The following is a 27,021-nucleotide window of genomic DNA, read 5'->3' on the forward strand; positions in this document are numbered from 1 at the left end:
ACAGCACCCCACCGCACAGCCCCCCACCGGCCAGAGGAGCAACGCCGAGGCAGCGGACCACCCCAGGCTTACGGATACCCCGGACTGCAGCGAATTGGTGAGCTCGGGAGCAGAAGGGGAAGGAAGCAGCCCAGGGCAGAGTCAGGGATGACTGGTGGGCTGACGAGTTAAGGGGTCGTACCCCGTCAGCCAGGTTCGGGTCACTTGGACCAGAACCCTTAGGGCCCTGGGCTGGGGCCCGTGAGAGTGGGCGGGCCCGGGCCCCCCTTCCCCTCCTGCCTTGTTGCGGGGGGGAAACCGAAGACGAAAATGCGAATAAGACTAGCCAAGGGAGCTCGAGACTCAAGGACCATAGCGAGCCCTCTGGGCAAACGCCGCGGGGCGGCGTGGGGGCGTCACACGTGGTGGAGAATGTGGGTGTAGTGGGGGTCCTACCCCGGATGTAAGGGGCGTTGGAAAAAAAAAAAAAAAAAAAAAAAACCCACTCACGAACCCAACCCCCCCCCCGGGAGAGGAAAGGGGGTGTGAGAAGGCTTAGGGAGCACTAACAGAGGGGTGTGTTTTGTGGTGTTTTTCGGAAAAAGGGGAGTGAGAACCGCACCGGGACACGCCATGGATCCGACACAATTCATGGAGTGGGTTAAGGAGACCCAAAGGCAAAACCAACAGCAGCAGGCAGCCTTAATCCAGCAGCTCACCACCCAGCAACAAGAGCAGCAAAAACAATTGATCCGGGAGGTAGCCGAGCAAATGAAGGCGCAACAGGAAGAGTGGATGAGACGATATCCACCGACAATGGTGACCCCCCTGAGTCCAGCATGCCCTGAGGAGGAGGGGCCAGCAGGAGAGGGGGAGGTGGCACGCCTGCCCATACGGCTAACTAAGATGGGGCCGGCTGACGATCCTGAGGCATACCTCGCCACCTTTGAGAGGGTGGCGACGGTAGCCCGGTGGCCAGAGTCCCACTGGGCTACACTACTGGCCCCATACCTAACGGGCCCGGCTCAGTTAGCATATAGGGGTCTAAGTGACCGCGAGGCCCTGCATTACTATCGATTGAAGGAGGCCATACTCGACCAAATGGGGATCACGCCTGAGACGCACCGCCAGAAGTTCCGGGGTGAACCCTACAGCGCCGAGGTTCGCCCCCGGGCCATGGCCCAGAAGCTAAGGGAGGCTGCCTGGCGCTGGCTGGAGCCTGAGCAACACACGGGGCCCCAGGTGGCGGAACAAGTCGTCCTGGAACAATTCGTCAACATCCTCCCCGCCGGCGGACAGCGATGGGTCCGCAGACACCACCCCTCCACCCTCCAGGAAGCTGTGGAGTTGATGACAGACTATGAGGCTGCCGAACGGGCCGACGGGCGCGACCGCGGGCGGAAAGCCACCTCCTCACCGCGTATCGACATCGGACGGGGAGTCCAAAGGAGAAGGAGCCCAGAGAGGGACGGACAGCGGAGATGGACCGCCGCAGCGAGGCCAGCGCTGGGCGAGGAGGGGTCACGGGAGGCACCGCAACCCCGGCCCGAACCCCCCCGGCGTCAGAGGCCGGGCACCCCACCTCCGGCCCGCGGGACCTGCTTCCGCTGTGGCCAAGAGGGGCACTTCATCCGGGACTGCCCCTATATGGACTGCTCCTACGCCCAGGCCCTGGCGGGGGCTGAACCCGAGGCCAGCGACGGGCAAGGTAAGATATTAAGGACCGTAGGGATAGGGGATAAGACGGTGGTAGCCCTTGTGGACTCTGGCTGCAGCCAGACGATTGTGAGAGCCGACCTACTCCCGGAGGGAGGACCACGGGGCCCGCCAGTCTGGGTGCAGTGCGTACACAGCGATTCCCACCAATACGCCACCGCGTGGACCCAGATATCGGATGGGGACCACCAAGAGTGGTGCTACGTGGTGGTCGCCCCTAAGCTAGTGTACCCAGCGCTCCTAGGATGGGATTGGCGGGGGTTCCGCCGGGCCCTGAACGCATGGCGGGAACGAGGGCCTCCCCAGAGAGAGGAGGGTATGATCGGGGACCCCCGCCCCGGCCTACAAGAGGGCGAGGCAGAAGGACCGCGAATACTGGAGCTAGTGGATGGTGACTTTATACAGGAGCAGCGGGAAGATCCGTCACTCCGACATGCATGGAGTGCCGCCCGGGATCCGCAGGACGAGGACGCTCCCCAGGCCGACAGGCCGACCGGCCCATACTTTGAGGTACGGCACGATCGGTTGTACCGGGTGGACAGGGGGCAGGGGGGCGATTCGGGGGTCGAGCAGTTGCTGGTGCCAAAAAGGTACCGACAACGCCTCATGGAGCTAGCCCACGCTAACCCCTGGGCCGGGCACCTGGGGGCAGAAAAGACTGTGCAGCGTATCATTCGGCGGTTCTACTGGCCGGGTATCTTCCGCGAAGTAAAGGACTTTTGCGGCTCCTGCCCCGAGTGCCAAAAGGTTAGGCCGAAGGGGGTACCCAAAGCCCCCCTGGTGCCGTTGCCCGTGGTGGGAGTGCCCTTCGCGAGGGTCGCCATGGATATAGTCGGCCCGTTAGACAAATCCAAAACCGGGTACCAGTATATTTTGGTGCTATTAGACTATGCAACACGATATCCGGAGGCCGTCCCGCTCAGAAACGTGCACGCCAGCACCCTTGCCGCGGAACTCGTGAAGATTTTCGCCAGAGTGGGGCTGCCGGAGCAGATTCTGACTGACCAAGGGACTAACTTCACCTCGAGACTGATGAACGAGTTGTGTAAGCTGTTGCGGATAGAGCGGCTGAAAACGGCCATCTACCACCCACAAACAGACGGGTTAGTAGAACGTTTTAATAGAACGCTAAAGGAGATGCTGAGGAAGTTTGTAGGGCAAGAACCCCGGGACTGGGACGCGTTGTTGCCAGCACTCTTGTTCGCGATACGGGAGGTGCCCCAATCCTCTACAGGGTTTTCCCCGTTTGAACTATTGTTCGGCAGACACCCGCGGGGGATACTAGACATTATTCGTGAGAATTGGGAGGAACAGGGGACCCGAGTACAGGGGTCAGTGCAGTATGTCCTGAACCTCCGGGAAAAGCTACACAGGCTAGGGGAGTTCGCGAAAGAGAACCTAGAGCAAGCCCAAGCCAAGCAAGCCCGGTACTATAACCAAGGAGCTCAGTTGCGGGTGTTCGACCCGGGTCAACGGGTCCTGGTGCTGTTGCCGACCCCCGGCTCGAAGTTGTTGGCCAAGTGGCAAGGGCCCTTCGAGGTCCTGAGGCGAGTAGGGGACGTCGATTATGAGGTTAAGGTGTCAGGGAGGAAGAATGACACACGCGTTTACCATATTAATCTCTTGAAAGCCTGGAAGCAGCGTGAGGCCTTCTGGATTAACCCAGTGCCCCCCGACCCGGAGTTAGGACCCGAGAACCTAGATGGGGCGGCCCCGCCCCAGAGCTTCCCCACAGGAACCGACCTAACCGAGACCCAGAGGAAGGACCTGGAGGAGTTGCTACGGACCTTCGGGGATGTCCTGACGGCCGAGCCGGGGCAAACCACCCTCATCCACCACCACATAGAGACGGAACCCCGGAAGACGGTGTGTGAACGAGTGCGGCCCGTGCCCCGGCGGATGTGGGAGACGGTGCGAGGGGAGGTGCAGAAGATGCTCCAGTGGGGAGTCGTGGAGGAATCCTTCAGCGAATGGCGCAGCCCTATAGTGCTCGTCCTGAAGCCCTACGGATCACTGCGATTCTGCATTGACTTCCGTAAAGTCAATGCGCAGTCGCGCTTCGATGCCTACCCCATGCCACGGGTAGATGAACTGCTAGACCGGCTCGGAGGCGCCCGGTACCTGTCCACTTTGGATCTGACCCGAGGATACTGGCAGATTCCCCTGACGCCGACCTCCCGAGAGAAGACGGCCTTTTCGACCCCGTTTGGGCTATACCATTTCACCCGGATGCCCTTCGGGCTACATGGTGCCGCCGCAACGTTCCAGCGCCTTATGGACCGGGTGCTGAGGGAACAGGGAAGATGGGCGGCCGCCTACATCGACGACATCGTCGTGTATAGCCAGACATGGGGAGAACACCTCCAACACGTAGGGGCCGTGCTACAGGCTTTGCGGGAAGCCGGGCTGACGGCGAATCCACGGAAGTGCCGCTTCGGGGAAAAGGAGGTAGTCTATCTAGGGTATGTAGTGGGACGGGGTCAAATACGCCCCGTGGTAGAAAAGGTCGAAGCCTTGAAGAGCTACCCCCCACCCAAAACAAAGAAACAGGTGTGCCAGTTTCTTGGGCTAGCCGGATACTATCGGCGTTTTATCCCAAACTTCGCGGCAATAGCAGCGCCGCTAACAGACTTAACTCGGGCCGCGATGCCCCAGAAGGTGGGCTGGTCGACCGAGTGCGAGGTAGCCTTTCGGCGGTTAAAGGAAAGTTTAAGTCGCGACCCCGTATTGGCCCAACCTGACTTTAACCTCCCCTTTACGGTCCTAACAGACGCCTCCGAGACGGGGATTGGGGCGGTCCTCTCGCAGGGCGAAGGAGAGGAAGAACACCCGGTGGTGTACATCAGTCGCAAACTCTTCCCACGAGAGCGTTGCTACTCGACCATTGAGAAGGAGGCCCTCGCGGTAAAGTGGGCCTTAGACATGTTAAGATACTATCTTTTAGGGGGACGGTTCAAGGTGGTCACAGACCACGCCCCACTCCGCTGGATACAAACTATGAAGGACGCGAACCCGCGCCTGATGCGGTGGTACCTGGCCCTCCAGCCATACGCCTTTGACGTGGCCCACCTGGCACGCAGCACCAAAATGCGGACTTCTTTTCGAGAAGGTACGAGGCAGACTCGGAAGAAGAGGGAGGGCAGTTAAAGGGGGAGGTGTGTGACGGGGCGGCCCCGCCCATGGCGGAGAGCCCCGTCTCAGCCGCCCTGTACAGCGGGAGGCAGAGCGCCCCCCGCCGCTGTCCGCGGTGTTCGGCGGCGGCGAGGAACGCGTTGGCCTCCGACGCGCCGGAGGACGTCATCCGGGCGCGCCGGAGCCCAGGCCCCGTTGCCCCGGCAACGGGCAGACGCCCCGGCGTGAGGGGCGGGGACGGCGCAGGACGCCGGGGCCGCGCCCCCGGCGCCAACTTTAAAATGGGACCGCGGCCCCAAGGGAAGGGGGGCAGCAGACCGCGGGCGGAGGACAGCGCCGTGCAGAGCGGCGCAGAGCAGCGCAGCACAGCACCCCACCGCACAGCCCCCCACCGGCCAGAGGAGCAACGCCGAGGCAGCGGACCACCCCAGGCTTACGGATACCCCGGACCGCAGCGAATTGGTGAGCTCGGGAGCAGAAGGGGAAGGAAGCAGCCCAGGGCAGAGTCAGGGATGACTGGTGGGCTGACGAGTTAAGGGGTCGTACCCCGTCAGCCAGGTTCGGGTCACTTGGACCAGAACCCTTAGGGCCCTGGGCTGGGGCCCGTGAGAGTGGGCGGGCCCGGGCCCCCCTTCCCCTCCTGCCTTGTTGCGGGGGGGAAACCGAAGACGAAAATGCGAATAAGACTAGCCAAGGGAGCTCGAGACTCAAGGACCATAGCGAGCCCTCTGGGCAAACGCCGCGGGCGGCGTGGGGGTGTCACAGTCACACACATAAGCCTGTAGGGGAACATTTTAACCTGCCTGGCCACTCCTTCCTGGATTTAAAAGCAACCATTCTACACAGGAATTTCAAAAGGTTTTGATCTGAGGAAGCGGGTCTGGCCCACGAAAGCTCATCCCCTAAGAAACCATCTTGTTAGTCTTTAAAGTGCTGCCTAGTCCTGTCTTTTGTAAAAGCCAACCACAGAGAGAAAGTGCAGAATCGGCCTCCGTGTGCAAATTTGTCAGATCTCTCCAGCTCGAGCCAAGGCTGCTATAAAACCTGCTCCTCACATTCAACACCCAACTGACATCAGAAGCCACGGCGGGGACACTGCCCGCCCACTCAGCTGGCCTCATTAGCACCAGCCCTCCTACTGACAGGAATTCCCCCTACATTGGCGGGTTCCCCCTTTCCTCTGTCCATTGGGTTTGCCCACCAAAGGACAGGAGACTCATTGTACCGTAGGAGATGAAGGATGGGCACAATTACCCATTACGGAAGAGAAATTCTGCCTGGTGCAGTTGCCCATGGAAGGTCGATGCCAGCAATCTAGACTGAGCTAGGACTGGCCATTGGGTGAGAGATGCCTTATCTGCCTTAAGTACAGGCTGTTTGGCTTCCACCTGGACCTCTGTATTTCCACCCCCACATTTGCTTTTGTCTGAACCTCAACCCCCCAGTGTAAAAGAAACGTCAGTTGCTTTTGCTGGCGACACGTCTAAGGGCCTCATGTTCAGGAGGGCGGCAATGAGGTGAAACCAGTGAGCTGGGGGCTCTGCTTCCCTGGAGCCAGCACATTGGTGTATGTTGGGCTGGGCAGTGACAAAGGGTCTGGGTGCTCCAATGTAGCAAAGGGGATTCGTACATTTGTAATGGGCAGGGGGAGTGCTGACCAGCACCCGGTGCTAAGGGGTTAACTCAGGGAGCTAGCAACGTTGGCCAGGGGGCCAGGGGAACCAGTCGAGATAGAGGGTTGAAATTGGAATTGGCTGTAGGTTCCCTGCCTGCTCCTTTGGGTGGGAGAGAAAAACTAGGAGCCGAGAGACACAGAATGATTGAAACCCAGGCAGGACGGCCATGCCTCCGAGGAATTTGGGGCACGGAAGTGGACTGAATAAAGAAGATTGGAAGTAAGTAAAGGAAAAGTGGATCTAGTTGCAGTCTGGGTATTTTTCTTTATTTTGTGGTTTGGTTTGAACAGCTCTCTGTGACTCTACCTCCCTTCCCCATTTCCCACCGAGCTCTGTGCCCACAGACGTTTCTCTGGCTGTGTTTTCCTTAGTTGCTCTGTAACATCTAGCAAGCAATTCTGCTGCATCAAGTATGTCTCTTGTTTTGTAATAAAAATCCCTTTTTTTAAGGTGATGATTTGATTTGTGTGTCCTGGAAGGTATAGGAGGTCTGTCTGTCTGTCTGTCTGTCTGTCTGCAGGCCTCTGACTGAGAGGTCAGCTGCCAGAGACTGCAGCTTGTTTTCCCCCTTTTTCAAGCTCTTTTGGGGCAAAAGACTTTGGGGTCCCCTTGGGGGTGGGTTCAAGTGCTCACCCCTGGTTTTTTAGGGATAAAAACACTCGAGTCCCCAAAATCTGTGCATTGTGATTCTGGGGGGAAGATGTTGTAACCAGGGCCTACGGAGGCAAAGTCGTGAAGCTCTCTTGCAGGCCCTCTCCTCCTGCACTCGGATTGCCGGCGTGGGGAACAGCCCCGAGCGCACGGCTAGCAGGCCTCCCACAACCTCCGCTTGTTCTGACTCGTCTTCAGGCCGGGGCAAAGCCCAGACCTTCCGGTCAGCACTTGGCTTTATGGGCCTGCTCCAGCTGGCTCAGCGGGGTGGCAAGTCTCTGGCTGTTCATTAGACCGTCGCCCGGGGCAATTCCAGCATTTGGGAATCCGTGGGCCATTCCTTTGCTGATGGGGAGGGGGGACACCGGAGACCCCCTGGCTGTAGACCCACTGCCTTTAGCTGTAACTGGCTACAGGTCGTCCACCTTCAGCTTAAGGGAGCCCCCATCTCAGCTCTGCCCATTGTCCCAGTGGAGTTCAAATGGTGGCCCCTTAAATAACTTCTGTCCCAGGCAGGATGGGAATGGGAGGGCCTGGCAGGAGTCCAGAGAGCCCCTGGCACGGGGGAGAAAGGGAGACCCTGGGGGGAGGAAGGGCTAATGGGGGCGCACACAGGGCGGTAGGGGGACACTCAGCTCCTGGCATAAAATCGTAGAATCCCAGGGCTGGCAGAGCCCTCAGGAGGCATCGAGTCCAACTCCTGCCCAAGCAGGACCAAGCCCAACTCAGGACCTGCCCAGCCAGGACGTAACAATTTCTAGGATGGAGATTCCACCCCCCTCCCCAGGGAACCCAGCCCAGCGCTTCCCCACCCTCCTCGGGAAATCGTTTTTCCTAATGTCCAACCTAGACCTCCCCCGCTGCAACTTGGGCCCATTGCTCCTCGTTCTGCCCCCCTGAGAACAGCCTCTCCAGCCTCTCTGGAACCCCCCCGAGAACAGCCTCTCCAGCCTCTCTGGAACCCCCCCGAGAACAGCCTCTCCAGCCTCTCTGGAACCCCCCTGAGAACAGCCTCTCCAGCCTCTCTGGAACCCCCCCGAGAACAGCCTCTCCAGCCTCTCTGGAACCCCCCCGAGAACAGCCTCTCCAGCCTCTCTGGAACCCCCCTGAGAACAGCCTCTCCAGCCTCTCTGGAACCCCCCCGAGAACAGCCTCTCCAGCCTCTCCAGCCTCTCTGGAACCCCCCTGAGAACAGCCTCTCCAGCCTCTCTGGAACCCCCCCGAGAACAGCCTCTCCAGCCTCTCCAGCCTCTCTGGAACCCCCCTGAGAACAGCCTCTCCAGCCTCTCTGGAACCCCCCCGAGAACAGCCTCTCCAGCCTCTCTGGAACCCCCCCGAGAACAGCCTCTCCAGAACCCCCCCGAGAACAGCCTCTCCAGCCTCTCTGGAACCCCCCTGAGAACAGCCTCTCCAGCCTCTCTGGAACCCCCCCGAGAACAGCCTCTCCAGCCTCTCTGGAACCCCCCCGAGAACAGCCTCTCCAGCCTCTCTGGAACCCCCCTGAGAACAGCCTCTCCAGCCTCTCTGGAACCCCCCTGAGAACAGCCTCTCCAGCCTCTCTGGAACCCCCCTTCAGGAAGTTAAAGGCTGCTCTCAAGTCCCCCCTCGCTCTGCTCTTACGAGGGGGAATCAGGCAGTGGGCAGAGCATGGAGGAAGAGAGCGCAGGACCCTGGCCTGGGAAAGGGCGAATGGGTGCACACAGGGTATGTCTGCTCAGGGAAGAACAATCTGATGGGCCCGGGGGTGTTCCATTGTGATTTAGCGGTTGCTTGGGCTCTGGGCTCCTCCCACTCCACAGGGGTAGCACCAAGCCAGACGTGTTCTCTGACAAAGCATCTATTTAATCATCTATTGCAAAGGCGTCAGAAAGGCCGGCTTCCCGTCCCCCTGCGGAACACAGAACAACGTTCTAACTTTATACAGTCCCTTGCTATACAGGAGTATTCACAACAATACACGTTAGTAGCTGTCTTTGCTGGACGACCGCTCATATCGTCCTCTAAACAGAAAAAGACAAACGTGGAGAGATTAAAGACGATCCCATCTAGCTCCAGGAAAACTGGGTTTTCACTGAACGTGCAGCAGGATTTCCTTCCTTCAGCTCCTACACATCAGAGCATGGCATGGTGCTGCCACTACGGAGCCTAGGAACCGCTCGGCTCCCCTCTTCATCTGTGCATGCGTTTTACAGCGATGCTAACAGCTCCGTCCTGGAGCCGGGGCCGCTGTACGAGCTCACTTGGTGCAGACGCAGGACAAAAGCTCTAGAAGGCCTGACCCAAAGTCCAGCGAGCTAAGCCCTTGATCCAGCAGGCCCAGGGCTGAGGCCCGCTCCTGAAGGCATGCAGGCAGCTCACTCTCATAGGAGTTAGGCTCCCAAGTATCCTTGAGGGCTTGGGCCTTAGTCTCACTGACAGGGCTGTCTCAAGGGGGGCATGGGGCCTGAGGCACTCCTCCCCACAGGCCCAGGTTTGGGGGCTGGGGCATCCCCCCGCCAGAGGCCCTGCCCCTTCCTCGAGCTCTACCCCTAAGCCTCCGTGCCACCCTCCAGGCCCACTGCACTTTGCTTCCCCTGCCCCGAGAAGCCGAGAGCAGCAGGCCGGGAGAGGGCGGCAGGGCGGGGCAGAGCCGATTGTTGAGCCACTCTAGTTCCTGCCACTGTGGTGAGTGTATGTGTGTGTGTGTGTGTGTGTGTGTGTGGAGGGGGGAGGGGCATCTGCTGCTGCACCAGGGCCCCAGCCCCAGGCCATCCCACGGGTCCTGTCCATAGGGCGGTTGGGGCAGCTCCGCAGGGCCCCAGAGCGCCAGGGCTGCTGCCCCACAGCCCCCAGTGGCGGGAGAGCTGTGCTCACGGACCCGCGCAGTGCGGCGTACCGGCTGTGCTCACGGACCCGCGCAGTGCGGCGTACGGGCTGTGCTCGCGGACCCGCGCAGTGCGGCGTACCGGCTGTGCTCACGGACCCGCGCAGTGCGGCGTACGGGCTGTGCTCACGGACCCGCGCAGTGCGGCGTACGGGCTGTGCTCGCGGACCCGCGCAGTGCGGCGTACGGGCTGTGCTCGCGGACCCGCGCAGTGCGGCGTACGGGCTGTGCTCGCGGACCCGCGCAGTGCGGCGTACGGGCTGTGCTCGCGGACCCGCGCAACGCGGCGTACGGGCTGTGCCCGCGGACCCGCGCAGTGCGGCGTACGGGCTGTGCTCGCGGACCCGCGCAGTGCGGCGTACGGGCTGTGCTCGCGGACCCGCGCAACGCGGCGTACCGGCTGTGCTCGCGGACCCGCGCAGTGCGGCGTACGGGCTGTGCTCGCGGACCCGCGCAGTGCGGCGTACGGGCTGTGCTCAGGGACCCGCGCAGTGCGGCGTACGCGCTGTGCTCACGGACCCGCGCAGTGCGGCGTACGCGCTGTGCTCACGGACCCGCGCAGTGCGGCGTACGGGCTGCGCTCACGGACCCGCGCAGTGCGGCGTACGGGCTGTGCTCACGGACCCGCGCAGTGCGGCGTACCGGCTGTGCTCACGGACCCGCGCAGTGCGGCGTACGGGCTGTGCTCGCGGACCCGCGCAGTGCGGCGTACGCGCTGTGCTCGCGGACCCGCGCAGTGCGGCGTACGCGCTGCGCTCGCGGACCCGCGCAGTGCGGCGTACGGGCTGCGCTCACGGACCCGCGCAGTGCGGCGTACGGGCTGTGCTCGCGGACCCGCGCAGTGCGGCGTACGGGCTGTGCTCGCGGACCCGCGCAGTGCGGCGTACCGGCTGTGCTCACGGACCCGCGCAGTGCGGCGTACGGGCTGTGCTCGCGGACCCGCGCAGTGCGGCGTACGGGCTGTGCTCGCGGACCCGCGCAGTGCGGCGTACCGGCTGTGCTCACAGACCCGCGCAGTGCGGCGTACGGGCTGTGCTCGCGGACCCGCGCAGTGCGGCGTACCGGCTGTGCTCACGGACCCGCGCAGTGCGGCGTACGGGCTGTGCTGGCTCGGAGCCACGCCGCGGAGGGTAAGGAGAGTCGCTGGCCAGCAGCAGGCATCTCTGAGCGGCTCCCATGCAGCTAGCCCTCGCCTCGGAGCCTGGTCGGGTCCCGGGGAGGTGGAGCTCGACGCTGGGAGCCGGGTGCAGGTGAGCGAAGGGTTCGCCTCTGAGGCTCCAGCCCTGTGCGCTGCCCCCGCTCAGTCCCCAGAGAGCGGACTGGTCAGACGGTCCCTTCCCCCCACCGGCTCCAGGTCCTGTGGGGCGGGGGGACAGCAGCTGGCCTTGCCCCTGGAGCTGTCTCCAGATGGGCATTCTCCCAGAGCACCGTGGGGCGCCCTCCGGGAGGCCAGCGAGCCAGGGGGGCCCAGCCTTTCCTAGTCCCCATTCTAGGCGTCCCTGCGTTACCTCAGATCAGCCTTGTTGAAGATTTCCTCCTCGTCCGAGGACTCCCTGTCGTACAACTTCTGGGCCATGGATTTCTTGCGGATGGAATCCAGGGGCAGATACATGTCCCGGAGCCAGAGGGGCTTCTCCATGCTCCACGCCTCGGCTCCCCCAGGCACCTGGCAGACAGCGGAGACATTGGCACCGGGCGGGGGCTGGGCGGGCGCAGCGGGGCGGCCGGCCGGCCTTACCTGCTGAATCACTTCCAGGGAGGGTTTGCTCCTGTTCTCCCGGGAGAGCTTCCGAAAGGGCCTTTGCGAAAGGAAAGCGCGTCAGTGCCGGCCCCGAGCCTGGCTCCCGCGGTGGGACCCTGGGACGCAGGGGAGAACCCCGGGGCCGCGGGGGGAGAGCCTGCCCCTCGGGCCAGGCGCCGGAACGGGGGAGCGCTCGAGCCCCGCGGGGCGGCAGGGGCCCAGCGTGGGGCCCACCAGTGTGCACCTGGCCCCGAGCCCGTCGCCATGGCAGCGTGCCGCGGCGCCGGATCCGGGGCTCTGCCCGCACAGCGCGAGAACGGCCCCGCCCCGGGGAGCGGGGGCAAATGCCGGCTGGGTGGGGGTGCAGCAGCACGTGGGCACGGCCCTGCCCAGACCCCCGCAGGGCTGGGAGGAGGGAAACTGAGCAGGGGCAGAAACGTGGCGCTGGGGCCTGGGAAAGATGCTCTGATCTAGGAGGCAGAGAGCGAGAAGGTGGTTCCCCCCGCCCAGCCCCCCAGCCCCCCGGGCAAGCAGGCCCAGCCCCCCCAGTCCCCCAGGCAAGCAGGCCTGTCCCCCCCCCCCGCCCAGCCCCCCGGGCAAGCAGGCCCAGCCCCCCCAGTCCCCCAGGCAAGCAGGCCTGCCCCCCCCCCCCCGCCCAGCCCCCCGGGCAAGCAGGCCCAGCCCCCCCAGTCCCCCAGGCAAGCAGGCCTGCCCCCCCCCGCCCAGCCCCCCAGGCAAGCAGGCCTGTCCCCCCCCGCCCAGCCCCCCGGGCAAGCAGGCCCAGCCCCCCAGCCCCTCAGGCAAGCAGGCCTGTGTCCCCCCGCCCAGCCCCCCAGTCCCCCAGGCAAGCAGGCCTGTGTCCCCCCGCCCAGCCCCCCAGGCAAGCAGGCCTGTGTCCCCCCCGCCCAGCCCCCCAGCCCCTCAGGCAAGCAGGCCTGTGTGCCCCCGCCCAGCCCCCCAGTCCCTCAGGCAAGCAGGCCTGTGTCCCCCCCGCCCAGCCCCCCAGTCCCCCAGGCAAGCAGGCCTGTGTCCCCCCCGCCCAGCCCCCCAGCCCCTCAGGCAAGCAGGCCTGTGTGCCCCCGCCCAGCCCCCCAGTCCCTCAGGCAAGCAGGCCTGTGTCCCCCCCGCCCAGCCCCCCAGTCCCCCAGGCAAGCAGGCCTGTGTCCCCCCCGCCCAGCCCCCCAGTCCCCCAGGCAAGCAGGCCTGTGTCCCCCCGCCCAGCCCCCCAGGCAAGCAGGCCTGTCCCCCCCCGCCCCCCGCCCAGCCCTCCGGGCAAGCAGGCCTGTGTCCCCCCGCCCAGCCCCCCAGGCAAGCAGGCCTGTCCCCCCCCCCCGCCCAGCCCTCCGGGCAAGCAGGCCTGTGTCCCCCCGCCCAGACCCCCAGGCAAGCAGGCCTGTGTCCCCCCCCTGCCAACCCTCCGGGCAAGCAGGCCTGTCCCCCCCCCGCCCAGCCCTCCGGGCAAGCAGGCCTGTGTCCCCCCGCCCAGACCCCCAGGCAAGCAGGCCTGTGTCCCCCCCCCGCCAACCCTCCGGGCAAGTAGGCCTGTGTCCCCCCGCCCAGCCCTCCAGCCCCCAGGGCAAGCAGGCCTGCGTCTCCCCCTCCAGGCCCCCGGGCAAGCAGGCCCAGCCCCCCCAGTCCTCCAGGCAAGCAGGCCTGTGTCCCCCCCGCCCAGCCCCCCAGCCCCTCAGGCAAGCAGGCCTGTGTCCCCCCTGCCCAGCCCCCCAGCCCCTCAGGCAAGCAGGCCTATGTCCCCCCCGCCCAGCCCCCCAGTCCCCCAGGCAAGCAGGCCTATGTCCCCCCCGCCCAGCCCCCCAGTCCCCCAGGCAAGCAGGCCTGTGTCCCCCCCGCCCAGCCCCCCAGTCCCCCAGGCAAGCAGGCCTGCGTCTCCCCCCGCCCAGCCCCCCAGCCAAGCAGGCCTGTGTCTCCCCCCCCCAGCTCCCCGGCAAGCAGGCCTGCATCTCCCCCCGCCCAGCTCCCCAGCTCCCTGGGCAAGCAGGCCTGTCCCCCCCCACACCCAGCCCCCCGGGCAAGCAGGCCTTCCCCCCGCCCAGCCCACCACACAACACTGCCATTCACTCTGCACTCGTGGACATAACAAATTGGAGGGAGGGCGGCCTCCCGTCCGGGTGGTTTTGAGGGGCTGGGGCAGGCTGCTCCATGGCTCGTGTGAACGTGGGCCATGGGGCTCAGAGCCCTCCGCTCCCAGGGGCAGGAGCAGCCTCCCCCAGGACGCCTGAGAGCCTCAGGCCTGCGGTGTCCGTGTGGCCCCAGTGCCAGGCAAGAGGCACGAGCAGCCAGGCGGGCGCAGAAAACCCTCGGTTCAAGCGCTGGGCCAGCGGAGGAGCAATGTCTCCTCGTGCCCCGGCTTCCCACGCTGCAGGAGGGTCACCCTGGCTGAGGGACACGGCGGCAGGTCAGTGCTGGCCAGGGGAGCCTCTCAGCCGGGGAGGCCCCGGCCTAGGAGAGCGCAGGAGTCTGCTCCTCCGTTTTCCATTCCAGCTGGGCTGCCGGACACCTGATCCGGAGCAGGGCCCACTGAGCATCAGACCTGAGGGCATTCGCCGAAAGATTTAACAAATTCGGTAGGAGCTGGGCAGAGCTGATGGATCCCAGCTCCCCGGCAAACTGCTGCCTTGGGATCGGCTACTGGGCCGGGACAGCGGGGAACCTGTCCCAGCAGCGGGTAGCTGTCCCACGGGATTAGTTAATTAATTAATCAATTGCTGAGCAGAAGAGCAGCTTCTGGGGAGTGGCTTGCAGAGGTCTGAGCTTCTTAGTCAGCAGCTGGGATCTCTCACTCTTTGGAGCCGGGCCCTGGGTTTGCTAAAAGGGAAGCTTTTCTATCCGAGTGGGTGCCTTGTGACTCCTCTCCGCACTAGTGGGAAGGTTTGCAAGGTCCTGAGATTAGCAAGAGCAAACAGCTGTCTCTGTTACACTGCGAGAGAACAATTACCAGAGTGACGGAGGCTTTTTATCATGCGTTGACTGAGAAGATGCCGATCTTTGGGAACAAATCTGCTTAAGAAGAAAAAAAGACTCATAAACAAGAGCTGCTGGGCGTTGTCCCTGCTGCACCGCGCTCCTGGCTACTGAGCGGCAGCGAGGCGAGCGCTTTCTCTCTGCACCATTGGCTGGAATTTGTTCTTCAGCTAAACAGCAGGTTGCAGGGAAAGTGCGTTTGCTGAAAAGTCGGGTTGTTCATTTCACCCTCACACAGTGGACGTGCCTCTGCGGCCATGTGGTAGTTTCAGTGAGTGGCCCGGCTCTCCCCAATGGGTGGTCTCACTAGGAGACGACACACTCCAGAGCCAGAAGCTCACATGACGCCCCACTCCAGGAGGGAGACAGGAGTGCATCATGGGAAATACAGTCCAGCCTGCTGGGGAGAAGGGAAACAGGACCTCGGGGAACTAGGTGGAGTTAGGAGCAAGAAGAGGCGGAGCAAGGGTGGGACCTTGGGGAACTGGGCGGAGTTAGGGGTAGGAAGAGACGGAGCAAGGGCGGGACCTCGGGGAACTGGGCGGAGTTAGGGGCAGGAAGAGGCGGAGCAAGGGCGGGACCTCGGGGAACTGGGTGGAGTTAGGGGCAGGAAGAGGCGGAGCAAGGGTGGGACCTCGGGGAACTGGGCGGAGTTAGGGGCAGGAAGAGGCGGCACAAGTGCGGGACCTCAGGAAACTGGGTGGAGTTAGGGGCAGGAAGAGGCGGAGCAAGGGCAGGACCTCGAGGAACTGGGCAGAGTGGGGCAGGAAGAGGCAGAGCAAGGGTGGGACCTCGGGGAACTGGGCGGAGTTAGGGGCAGGAAGAGGCGGAGCAAGGGCAGGACCTCGAGGAACTGGGCAGAGTGGGGCAGGAAGAGGCGGAGAAAGGGTGGGACCCCAGGAAACTGGGCGGAGTTAGGGGCAGAAAGAGGCGGAGCAAGTGCGGGACCTCGGGGAACTGGGCGGAGTTAGGGGCAGGAAGAGGTGGAGCAAGGGCGGGACCTCGGGGAACTGGGCGGAGTTAGGGGCAGGAAGAGGCGGAGCAAGGGTGGGACCTCGGGGAACTGGGCGGAGTTAGGGGTAGGAAGAGGCGGAGCAAGAATGGGACCGTGGGGGAAGGGATGGAGCAGGGGTGGGATGACTGAGTCGGGGTTGGTCCTGCTTGGGGCAGGGGATGGACTGGATGACTCCTGAGGGCTCTGCCCGCCCCGGGATTCTGTGGTTCTGTGGAACACCCCAGGCAAATAAAAGTCCACGCCCGGGGCTCCAGCCGCCCCTCCGGACTGTGCAGAGGCAGGCCCCACAGGGCTGCTCTGGCTGGTTTCTGGCAGCTGGTGAAAGCCAGGGGTCCGTGCCCTGAGTCGGTGCAGTGAGGACTCCCGCAGTGGCCACTCGCCCCACCCCACGGCTTTTTGGCTTACCTCGATGAGGCAAATCACTGCAATAATGATCATGATGACGACCGTCACCGAGATGGCCAGCAGCAGCTTGTTGCCATAGCTGTACTGGGGAGGCTCCGGGGGGAACTGGAACAGAAAGGCATGCCCACAGGTGGGACTGGGAGCTGCCGCCGCGCTCTCTCCAGCCCCTCCGGGGCGTCGGGGTGCTTACCTCCTCGGCGTCGGTCTTGCCAGCTTCCCTGTGGCGGGCGCTGTCGTTGGGGGCCTGCTCGCTCTCCCAGAGGTAGGCGCGCCACAGCGGGGAGCTCTCTTTGATGTCCTCCCTCTCGCTGAACAGCTTCATGAGCAGGCCCGTCTTAGAGATGAGCTTGGCGCAGGCCAGCTGCACCCGGGGCTCCGTGCAGTCCATTTTCAGGGTTCGGATCACGTGGGAGATGAGGTTTCTCACTGCCTGGTTTGGGATGAGGGAGCGCAGCCGGCCATTCAGCTCGGCTTCAAAGAGGTCTCCTTGCACCGAGTAGTTATCTGGGGCTGAGGAACCGGGCAGTGCGTAGGGGCGAGTGGAGCTCTCTGGTTGGTGCTTCCAGTGTGTTTCGTTCGCTCGGTGAATGCTCGGTAAGAGACCATCCAGCGAGGAGTCTGTGTTTACCGATGGCTTCTTCAGGGCAGCATTGGCCAAAGCAGGCCTCTTTCGGTGGGACAGCACATGGATTGCAGGGTGTTTACTCTTCCTCCCCGGCTTTTGTTTTCTTTCCAGCAGCATGGGCCTGACCTCTGAATTCACTCGATGAAATGGCTTCTGGAAAAGATTATTATGTCTGTTGAAATGGGGACTCCCTTTCTGGCCATGGTTTCTGAAAATAAAAACTTTGGGGGGTTTTCTAAGGGGTGCCTGCTTCATCTTTAGAGCCAGCTCTTTCTTCCCACCAGTTTTATTGGCATGTTCCAAGAAAATAATGATTTTGCCTGTTAAATCCTCCGAAGTGTTTTCGACCTTAAACGAGACGGCCAAGCGAGAGGCCTGTGTAGGCAGGTGTGCTAGGGAGTGTCTCTGGGGTATTTCGGGATGTCTGGAGACAGGAACTGTGCCAGAGGGATTTAAACTTCCAGCCATGTTCTTCCTCCTTTGTACCATGTGCTGCAAATCCCAGTCACTTAGCATTTGCATCTGACTCTTAAATGCCGCCTTCGGTTCTCTTCGGAGTCGGCTAAACCCACAAGCAGGCCCCTTGCACCTCTCTTCTTGGGCGCCCCGGGTGGCTCGTTCCCCCTTGATGGGTGGTTTTTCCTCCTTCCCCTCCCTCGCACATTTCACCTGGTAGTCCTCACATTGCTTTGTTCTCTCCGGAGTGTTCTTCCGGCCGTGCCTGTGCCCAGATAAAGCCTTGGTGCATTGCTCGGCGAGTTCCCCACACAGCCGTGTGGCTTTCAGAAGGCCTCTCAGGTGCCCAGGCACGGCTGGAGTTTGCCACCCAGTTCTGTGGGCCTGGCTCTCGTGCGTGGCAGGCGTCGTCAGGAAGGGCTCGAGCACAGCTCTGGCCGTGCTTATGCCGCTGCCGTTTTCCACCTTCTTTAATTTTTCTTGGAGCTCTGCTGCGAGCAGGCTGGCCAACATGTAGAGCTTCCTCAATTCACCTTCGCTGGCCCAGTCCATGTGCTCGAAGTCGGGCCGCGCCAGCAGGCTGGCTTGGTCTGCAAGAAGTTTCAAAAGCCCCTCTCCTTGGTGGACATTGAAATTCAGCAGTCTAGAACCCGGCAAGACGGCCAGTTCCGCGCTGTTCCTTTCCCCCGGCCGGGACAGGTGTTTGAAGAAAAGGTAATTTACGCCGGCAAGAAGCTCTCCTGGCTTGTCGAGATCCACAGCAGCGTTAGGCAGACCCCGGCTAGCCCCCGGCACTGCGGGTGCATTGTCGCTCTGGGGCGAAGGCTCCTCGGGCTGGAGATGTAGCACAGCGCTGGCGTTCAGTTTCCTGGCCTCTAACACTTTCATCAGCTCCTCTTGCATCTGTTCGAAAGGCTCTTCGTGAACTGTCCAAAACCCAAGAGAGCACACTTGTGTGTCTGCGCCAGAGACGAGGGCTCCGGGTTTACCCTCCCCCAGACACAATGACGGGTGAAGGGGGACAGAGGGGCCACGTGGGACCCCTCCCCCCCAGCCCAGGGACGGGTCAGGACAGCCTCCTTCTGCCCCAGGTGCCACCTCTCCCTGCCCTGCCCTGCCCTGCCCTGCCCTGCCCAAGTGATGTGGCCTGGGGGACTAGTGGGGCAGGCACTGGCAGTGCGGGTCCAGCAGCAACAGGGGAAGTGGAGCAATGTGACCCCAGCGTACGTAGTGACTGCGGGTGACTGCGGGGTGGTCCTATCCCCGCCCTGAGCAACACAGCTGGGGCTGTTGCTCCGATTGCCCTGCTCTGCCAGTGAGTGCGGGCTGGGGCAGACCCCTGCTGTGGGCGCCAGCCCCCACTAGGTGCTCCGCCAGCCCCTTCCACCCACAGCATTTGGGGGTCACGTGACCCCTCCTGCCCCTCGTGTGTCACCTGTGCCCACAGACACTCCTCAGGGAGCCGCGGTGCAAGCGTCAGAAACTCCACTTGAAGCTAGTGGAGAAGGTAGAGAGTGGGGAAGTCCTGTTATTCAGTGGTTCTCAACTCGTTTCAGTCCACGGACCACCAGGCCAATCAAAAAATGTTCGTGGCCCACCTCCAGCACATGTAGCACAGGGCAAACGACACAGCAACCGCTCAGCACGACGGCGGAGCTACACTGACGCTCAGAGCCTCAGACGGAAGTTACTGGCAACACAACGCGGTTGCGTCCTAGGTGACGCTATGGATGACGCACCGCGTGCGTGTGAACGCTAAGAACCACAGTGTTAGATCAAGCACCCTTCGGAGCCAGAGGGCATCGGTCGGTCGGTCTCTGTCTGTCTGTATTTTAGAGTGCGTCTGCCTGTCTGTGTGTCTGTCTGCGAGGCCGCTTAGTCAAGAACGCCTCCTAAGTGTAGAGCTAGCACCACTACGTTTGGTCGGCAGCTTCCCTTCCTCCTAACTTAAACAAGGTTGGGGTTAGTTGTGCCAGGACAACTGGAAGTCCCAGGAAAAGGGCAGAGAGGCTGAGTGGCAGCAAGGGGGGTGGGGAACAGGAGCCGGTGCTGGGGGGAGCCGGCTTAAAAGCCAGTTCCCCCCAGCACCATCTCTGCGGTGCCACCTGTCCCCCATGCTGCCTTTATCAGAGGCAGTGGGGGGTGGGGACAGGGCTGCCTGCCATGAACTGGGGCTGCTGGACTCGGTGTGAGCCAGGACCGAGCAGTCCTGGCTCGCACTGGTCCAGGACGCTGCATAAGAGCCCGGTGACTCTCACTGCATTTAAAATGCAGAGCCATGGCACGGCTGGCTCCCGGAGTCACTACGAGCTGGGACGGCTGAGTCCCACCCCGCCGCGGCTCTGCAGAGCGGTCCTTATCGACTAATCGTACAGTGGATACACATTGTATTGACTACAGCTACCCAGATAACCTCAGTTTAACACCCTTAGGGTATGTCTACACTACCCCGCTAGTTCGAACTAGGGTGGTAATGGAGGCATACCGCACTTGCAAATGAAGCCCGGGATTTGAATTTCCCGGGCTTCATTTGCATAAGCGGGGAGCCGCCATTTTTAAATCCCGGCTAGTTGGAACCCCGTGCCGCGCGGCCACACGGGGCATGGAGTAGCTAGTTCGGATTAGGCTTCCTCATTCCACGAATTGAATTTTTGAGTTCTATGAGCCTGGCTAGCTCAGTCAACAAAGCCTCAGGATCTTAATGTAAGGGTCCAGCGTTCAAGTCCCTAGTTCAGGCCACAGAGCCTCCTCCCTTGTCTCTGCTGCATGCCCTGGGGCAGTGGTCCCCAACATGGTGCCTGTGGGTGCCATGGCGCCCGCCGGGGCATTTATGTGCGCCCCCCGAATCATCTGGGCTGGCCCCGCCCCTGGTGCACGGCACATGCGCGGTGTCGGCCCCGGGTGCTTGGCGCGTGGGCGGCCCCTGCCTCGGGTGCAGGGTACATGCGCGGTGTCGGCCCCGGGTGCTTGGCGCGTGGGCGGCCCCTGCCTCGGGTGCAGGGTACATGCGCGGTGCCGGCCCCGGGTGCTTGGCGCGTGGGCGGCCCCTGCCTCGGGTGCAGGGTACATGCGCGGTGTCGGCCCCGGGTACGCGGCGCGTGGGCAGCCCCTGCCTCGGGTGCAGGGTACATGCGCGGTGTCGGCCCCGGGTACGCGGCGCATGGGCAGCCCCTGCCTCGGGTGCAGGGTACATGCGCGGTGTCGGCCCCGGGTACGCGGCGCGTGGGCAGCCCCTGCCTCGGGTGCAGGGTACATGTGTGGTGCCAGCCCCAGGTGCTTGGCGCGTGGGCGGCCCCTGCCTCGGGTGCAGGGTACATGCGCGGTGCCAGCCCCGGGTACGTGGCGCGTGGGCGGCCCCTGCCTCGGGTGCAGGGTACATGTGTGGTGCAGGTGCAGGGCACATGGGTGGCCCCGCCCCTGGGCGCGCAACACATGTGCGGTGCCGGCCCCAGGCACATGCATAGCCCCGCCCCCGGGCGCGCGGCGCATGTGTGGCCCTGCCCCCAGACGCCTGGTGTGTGAGCAGCCCCGCCCCCAGGCTCCCAGCAGCCCCGAAAAGTTGGGGACCACTGCCCTGGGGCCTTCTCCAACCACCCTGTTACTACTGGAGAGATGGTCTGAGGCCAACAGGATGACGTTTAATAAGGACAAATACAAAGTGCTCCACGTATGCAGGAACAATCCGTCTCACAGAGAATGGGAAGTGAGTGCTTAGGCAGACACACTGTGGAAACAGGATCTAGGGGTCACGGTGGATCACAAGCTAAATATGAGTCAACACTGTTGCAAAAAAAGCAAACCTGATTGTGGGATGATGCATGAACAGGAGTGCTGTGCGCAAATCAGGAGGAGTCATTCTTCTGCTCTGCTCTGAGCTGATCAGGCCTCAGTTGGAGCATTGTGTGCAGTGCTGGGCACCACATTTCAAGAAAGATGTGGAGAAATTGGGGAGGGTCCAGAGAAGAGCAACAAGAATGATGACAGGTCTAGAAAACACGAGCTATGAGAGAAGACTGAAAGAACTGGGCATGTTTAGTTTGGAAAGGAGAAGACGGAGGGGGATGGGATAATTTTCAACTATCTAAAAGGGTGTTACACCGAGAAGGGAGAAAAATTGTTCTCCTGGGCCTCTGAGGACAGGACAAGCAGCAATGGGCTTAAACTGCAGCCAGGGAGGTTGAGGTTGAACATCAAGAAAAACTTCCTGCCAGTCAGGCTGGTTAAACACTGGAATAAATTCCCCGGGAGGTTGTGGACTATCCATCTCTGGAGATATGTAAGAGCAGGTTAGACAGACACCTGTCAGGGATGATCTAGACCAGGGTGACTCAACATGTGGCCCGCAGGTGGGATCCTTTGGACATGGCCTCCCTGGGAACATGCCCTACAGCGGCGAGGCTTCTCCCCGGCAGGGTGAGCACTGAGAGACGCAAGTGGATGGGCTGGCGGGAACAGACAGGTATGGGGGCCGGTACCCCAGGGAGGAGGTGCCGGGAGCGCTGGGGCATTGTGGGAAGTGCTGGCTGCTGAGACTTGTGGGCAGAGCCTGAGAGGTGCCGACTGGCTCACGCTGGCCATGTTTGGGTCTGGCGCTGCGGCTTAAGGCTTAACTTTTGTATTCATGCCTGTCAGTGTGAAAGAAGTTATTTGCATATATTTGCATATATATTTGCATGTATATGCAACTGCTCTTAAGTTGCGGCCCTTGGCATGTGCTGTGAGTATCTCTGTGGGCCCTGGGGCTTCCAAAGTTGAGTAGCTGTGATCTAGACAGTACTTGGCCCTCCCATGAGGGCAGGGGACTGGGGGTGTGTCTAGACTACAGGGTTTTGTCAACAAAAGTCCACTTTTGTCGACAAAACTATACCCGCGTCTATACTACCGCCGAGTTCTGTCGACATAACGTTGACAGAACTCGGCAGTTTTGTCGACGGATGTAAACCTCATTCTATGAGGAATAACGCCTTTTGCCGACAGAGTTCGGTTGACAGAAGGCGTTATTGCATCTACACTGTCCTTTGCGTCTACACTCGCATATCGACAAAGCGGCTTGCTTTGTTGACAGAACTGGATGTAGTCGAGATGCTGTTTGTCGACAGAAGCCTGTAGTCTAGACATACCCTGGACTTGATGACCTCGCAAGATCCTTTCCAGTTCTAGGATTCTCTGATTCTCTGAGTCTGTGAATCTTGCTACCTTCTTGGCCTTAACTTCATGTGGCAGAGAGTTCCACAGTCCACCGATGCATTGTGTGAAATAGTATTTCCTTGTTTCCATTTTGTATTTGCCACCTTTTACCCCCTTTTCTTGTCCTAGGACACAGGAAGAACAGGGACTCCTGATCTCACTGCTCTAAACCAAACATGATTGCACTGTCTCCTTTCTGAGGTAAGAAATCCTCATAGATGGGCCTCATACCAGGGGTTTCAAAGGCCATTGATCATTCATCTCAGCTCTGAACCCACCCGAATGCTGCAATATCGTTTGTGAGGTGGGGTGACCAGTGACCTAGGCCTGGGTGCAGTGGGGCACTGGCTGCTGGAAGCGGAGGCCCAGTGGAGTCTTACACAGCAGCTAGTGGAGTAATGGTCCGAGTTAAGGTGTCTACGTTCAGAACAATACGTTCACTGGAAACCTACCGCACAGGGAGGAGTTGGTGGCACACGAATGTTCACAGTGTAACTTGACTGTCTTGCACAGAATTTCAATATTCTCCTTCATCTGGCAGAGGCAGCACGCCATGTTGCTGGGCAGTCTCCTACAGACAAAAACACGACTGAACAAAATCCCAGTGTTTCAGCCCCTCCATTGCACTACACCCTGCGTAAAACACAGCCGCCCCAGCAACGCCTTCTCTTCTTTGTCCTGACAGGGGTTGGGAAGTTATTTGCCCCCCAACTATAATTTCAATTCTTCACAATTTTCCATTTGCAATTTGTTTTCAAATGGTGTGAAATCCTGAAATGACGTTTCTGACAGAACTCCATGTATTCAGCAGGCAAGGTTTGGTTAAAACTGTTGTCAGCTCGAGCTTTTCTTCTTAGGGTTTGATTACAATGTTCCTGTTCTTTGTTAGTTGCATTACAGCGGTGCATGGAACCCGTTGTCACAATCAAACTTGGAACAAAACGAAGGACCTCACGGATCTGCATATAAGTTGTCTTTAACAGCAAGATGCAAAAGAAAACTATTGGGCTGGTTGGCTTTTTCTTTTCTCTGACGTATAAGGAAGGTCCCGGAGGATTTTGTAAACAGACAACAGAAAAGTAATGAACTGAATAACGTTCTTTTCGGAGCGCCTTGCCGTGGCGCCTTAGGACTGCCAGTTATTGCTGAGTTACGAAGTACACAGCAAAGTGTCTGCACAGGCTCCTCAGCAGCACAGATTATGAAATTAGCGTGTTTGCAGAAAGAAGCTAAAGTTAGTGTTGGGGCAAACCAGCTACTCTGCATCAGAGGACGGGGGCAGAAAACAAATGGAAAAATCAGAATTCCATGGTGTATCCTTCTGCCCCCTTTCCCAGGCTTTGATGTTCTCCCCGTGGGCAGGGCAGGAGAGGGTCATGGGGAGGGGTTGCCCGCGGGCAGGCAGGGTAGGGTCGAGGGGAGGGGTTGCCCACGGGCAGGCAGGGCAGGGTCGTGGGGAGGGGTTGCCCACGGGCAGGCAGGGCAGGGTCGAGGGGAGGGGTTGCCCACGGGCAGGCAGGGCAGGGTCGTGAGGAGGGGTTGCCCGCGGGCAGGCAGGGCAGGGTCGTGGGGAGGGGTTGCCCACGGGCAGGCAGGGCAGGGTCGTGGGGAGGGGTTGCCCACGGGGCAGGCAGGGCAGGGCTGAGGGGAGGGGTTGCCCACGGGCAGGGAGGGCAGGGTCGTGGGGAGGGGTTGCCCACGGGGCAGGCAGGGCAGGGCTGAGGGGAGGGGTTGCCCACGGGCAGGCAGGGCAGGGCTGAGGGGAGGGGTTGCCCGCGGGCAGGCAGGGCAGGGCCGAGGGGAGGGGTTGCCCATGGGCAGGCAGGGCAGGGTCGTGGGGAGGGGTTGCCCACGGGCCAGGTAGGGCAGGACCGAGGGGAGGGGTTGCCCATGGGCAGGCAGGGCAGGGCCGAGGGGAGGGGTTGCCCACGGCCAGGCAGGGCAGGGCCGAGGGGAGGGGTTGCCCACGGGCAGGCAGGGCAGGGTCGTGGGGAGGGGTTGCCCACGGTCCAGGCAGGGCAGGGTCGTGGGGAGGGGTTGCCCACGGGGCAGGCAGGGCAGGGTCGTGGGGAGGGGTTGCCCACGGGGCAGGCAGGGCAGGGCCGAGGGGAGGAGTTGCCCGCGGGCCAGGCAGGGCAGGGCCGAGGGGAGGGGTTGCCCACGGGGCAGGCAGGGCAGGGCCGAGGGGAGGGGTTGCCCACGGGCCACGCAGGGCAGGGCCGTGGGGAGGGGTTGCCCACGGGCAGGCAGGGCAGGGCCGTGGGGAGGGGTTGCCCACGGGCAGGCAGGGCAGGGCCGAGGGGAGGGGTTGCCCACGGGCCAGGCAGGGCAGGGCCGTGGGGAGGGGTTGCCCACGGGCAGGCAGGGCAGGGCCGTGGGGAGGGGTTGCCCACGGGCAGGCAGGGTAGGGTCGTGGGGAGGGGTTGCCCACGGGCAGGCAGGGCAGGGTCGTGGGGAGGGGTTGCCCACGGGGCAGGCAGGGCAGGGCTGAGGGGAGGGGAGGGGTTGCCCACGGGCAGGCAGGGCAGGGTCGTGGGGGGGGATGCCAACGGGCAGGCAGGGCAGGGTCGTGGGGAGGGGTTGCCCATGGGGCAGGCAGGGCAGGGCCGAGGGGAGGGGTTGCCCACGGGCAGGCAGGGCAGGGTCGTGGGGGGGGATGCCAACGGGCAGGCAGGGCAGGGTCGTGGGGAGGGGTTGCCCACGGGCAGGCAGGGCAGGGTCGTGGGGAGGGGTTGCCCACGGGCAGGCAGGGCAGGGTCGTGGGGAGGGGTTGCCCACGGGCAGGCAGGGCAGGGCCGAGGGGAGGGGTTGCCCACGGGCAGGCAGGGCAGGGTCGTGGGGAGGGGTTGCCCACGGGCAGGCAGGGCAGGGCCGAGGGGAGGGGTTGCCCACGGGCAGGCAGGGCAGGGCCGAGGGGAGGGGTTGCCCACGGGCAGGCAGGGCAGGGCCGAGGGGAGGGGTTGCCCACGGGCAGGCAGGGCAGGGCCGAGGGGAGGGGTTGCCCACGGGCAGGCAGGGCAGGGCCGAGGGGAGGGGTTGCCCACGGGCAGGCAGGGCAGGGCCGAGGGGAGGGGTTGCCCACGGGCAGGCAGGGCAGGGCCGAGGGGAGGGGATGCCCACGGGCCAGGCAGGGCAGGGCCGAGGGGAGGGGATGCCCGCGGGCCAGGCAGGGCAGGGCCGAGGGGAGGGGTTGCCCGCGGGCCAGGCAGGGCAGGGCCGTGGGGAGGGGTTGCCCACGGGCGGGCAGGGCAGGGTCGTGGGGAGGGGATGCCCTCGGGCAGGCAGGGCAGGGTCGTGGGGAGGGGATGCCCACGGGCGGGCAGGGCAGGGCCGAGGGGAGGGGTTGCCCACGGGCGGGCAGGGCAGGGTCGTGGGGAGGGGTTGCCCACGGGCAGGCAGGGCAGGGTCGTGGGGAGGGGTTGCCCACGGGCAGGCAGGGCAGGGTCGTGGGGAGGGGTTGCCCACGGGCAGGCAGGGCAGGGTCGTGGGGAGGGGTTGCCCGCGGGCAGGCAGGGCAGGGCCGAGGGGAGGGGTTGCCCACGGGCAGGCAGGGCAGGGTCGTGGGGAGGGGTTGCCCGCGGGCAGGCAGGGCAGGGCCGAGGGGAGGGGTTGCCCACGGGCAGGCAGGGCAGGGTCGTGGGGAGGGGTTGCCCACGGGGCAGGCAGGGCAGGGTCGAGGGGAGGGGTTGCCCGCGGGCCAGGCAGGGCAGGGTCGAGGGGAGGGGTTGCCCGCGGGCCAGGCAGGGCAGGGTCGAGGGGAGGGGTTGCCCACGGGCAGGCAGGGCAGGGTCGTGGGGAGGGGTTGCCCACGGGCGGGCAGGGCAGGTTCGTGGGGAGGGGTTGCCCACGGGCGGGCAGGGCAGGGCCGAGGGGAGGGGTTGCCCACGGGGCAGGCAGGGCAGGGTCGAGGGGAGGGGTTGCCCACGGGCAGGCAGGGCTGGGTCGTGGGGAGGGGTTGCCCACGGGCAGGCAGGGCAGGGCCGAGGGGAGGGGATGCCCACGGGCCAGGCAGGGCAGGGCCGAGGGGAGGGGATGCCCGCGGGCCAGGCAGGGCAGGGCCGAGGGGAGGGGTTGCCCACGGGCCAGGCAGGGCAGGGCCGTGGGGAGGGGTTGCCCACGGGCGGGCAGGGCAGGGTCGTGGGGAGGGGTTGCCCACGGGCAGGCAGGGCAGGGCCGAGGGGAGGGGTTGCCCACGGGCCAGGCAGGGCAGGGCCGTGGGGAGGGGTTGCCCACGGGCGGGCAGGGCAGGGTCGTGGGGAGGGGTTGCCCACGGGCAGGCAGGGCAGGGCCGTGGGGAGGGGTTGCCCACGGGCAGGCAGGGCAGGGCCGAGGGGAGGGGTTGCCCACGGGCAGGCAGGGCAGGGTCGTGGGGAGGGGTTGCCCACGGGCCAGGCAGGGCAGGGTCGTGGGGAGGGGTTGCCCACGGGCCAGGCAGGGCAGGGCCAAGGGGAGGGGTTGCCCACGGGCCAGGCAGGGCAGGGCCGAGGGGAGGGGTTGCCCACGGGCAGGCAGGGCAGGGCCGAGGGGAGGGGTTGCCCACGGGCAGGCAGGGCAGGGCCGAGGGGAGGGGTTGCTCACGGGGCAGGCAGGGCAGGG

At 63.3% G+C, this 27,021-nt stretch overlaps 1 protein-coding gene across 3 annotated transcripts in view; it reads right to left on the minus strand.

Moving 5' to 3' along the window:
* Nucleotides 1–8,675: 8,675 nt before the first annotated feature.
* Nucleotides 8,676–27,021, minus strand: part of LOC106731892 (leucine-rich repeat-containing protein 37A-like) — a 55,964-nt gene continuing 37,618 nt past the window's right edge. The window contains exons 8-14 of one of the 3 annotated variants that reach the window (XM_075911242.1): nucleotides 22,878–22,996; nucleotides 16,348–18,164; nucleotides 16,158–16,262; nucleotides 14,712–14,776; nucleotides 11,756–11,816; nucleotides 11,526–11,683; nucleotides 8,676–9,154 (exon numbers count right to left, since the gene is read on the minus strand). In XM_075911242.1, coding sequence (XP_075767357.1) covers nucleotides 9,115–9,154; nucleotides 11,526–11,683; nucleotides 11,756–11,816; nucleotides 14,712–14,776; nucleotides 16,158–16,262; nucleotides 16,348–18,164; nucleotides 22,878–22,996 — 2,365 coding nt within the window. In that variant the 3' untranslated portion in view covers nucleotides 8,676–9,114. The remainder of the gene's footprint in view (nucleotides 9,155–11,525; nucleotides 11,684–11,755; nucleotides 11,817–14,711; nucleotides 14,777–16,157; nucleotides 16,263–16,347; nucleotides 18,165–22,877; nucleotides 22,997–27,021) is intronic. The other 2 variants (XM_075911244.1, XM_075911243.1) reach the window with 2 other exon arrangements.

The sequence above is a fragment of the Pelodiscus sinensis genome, chromosome 29 (assembly GCF_049634645.1).
Source record: "Pelodiscus sinensis isolate JC-2024 chromosome 29, ASM4963464v1, whole genome shotgun sequence".
Lineage (NCBI taxonomy): Eukaryota > Metazoa > Chordata > Testudines > Trionychidae > Pelodiscus > Pelodiscus sinensis.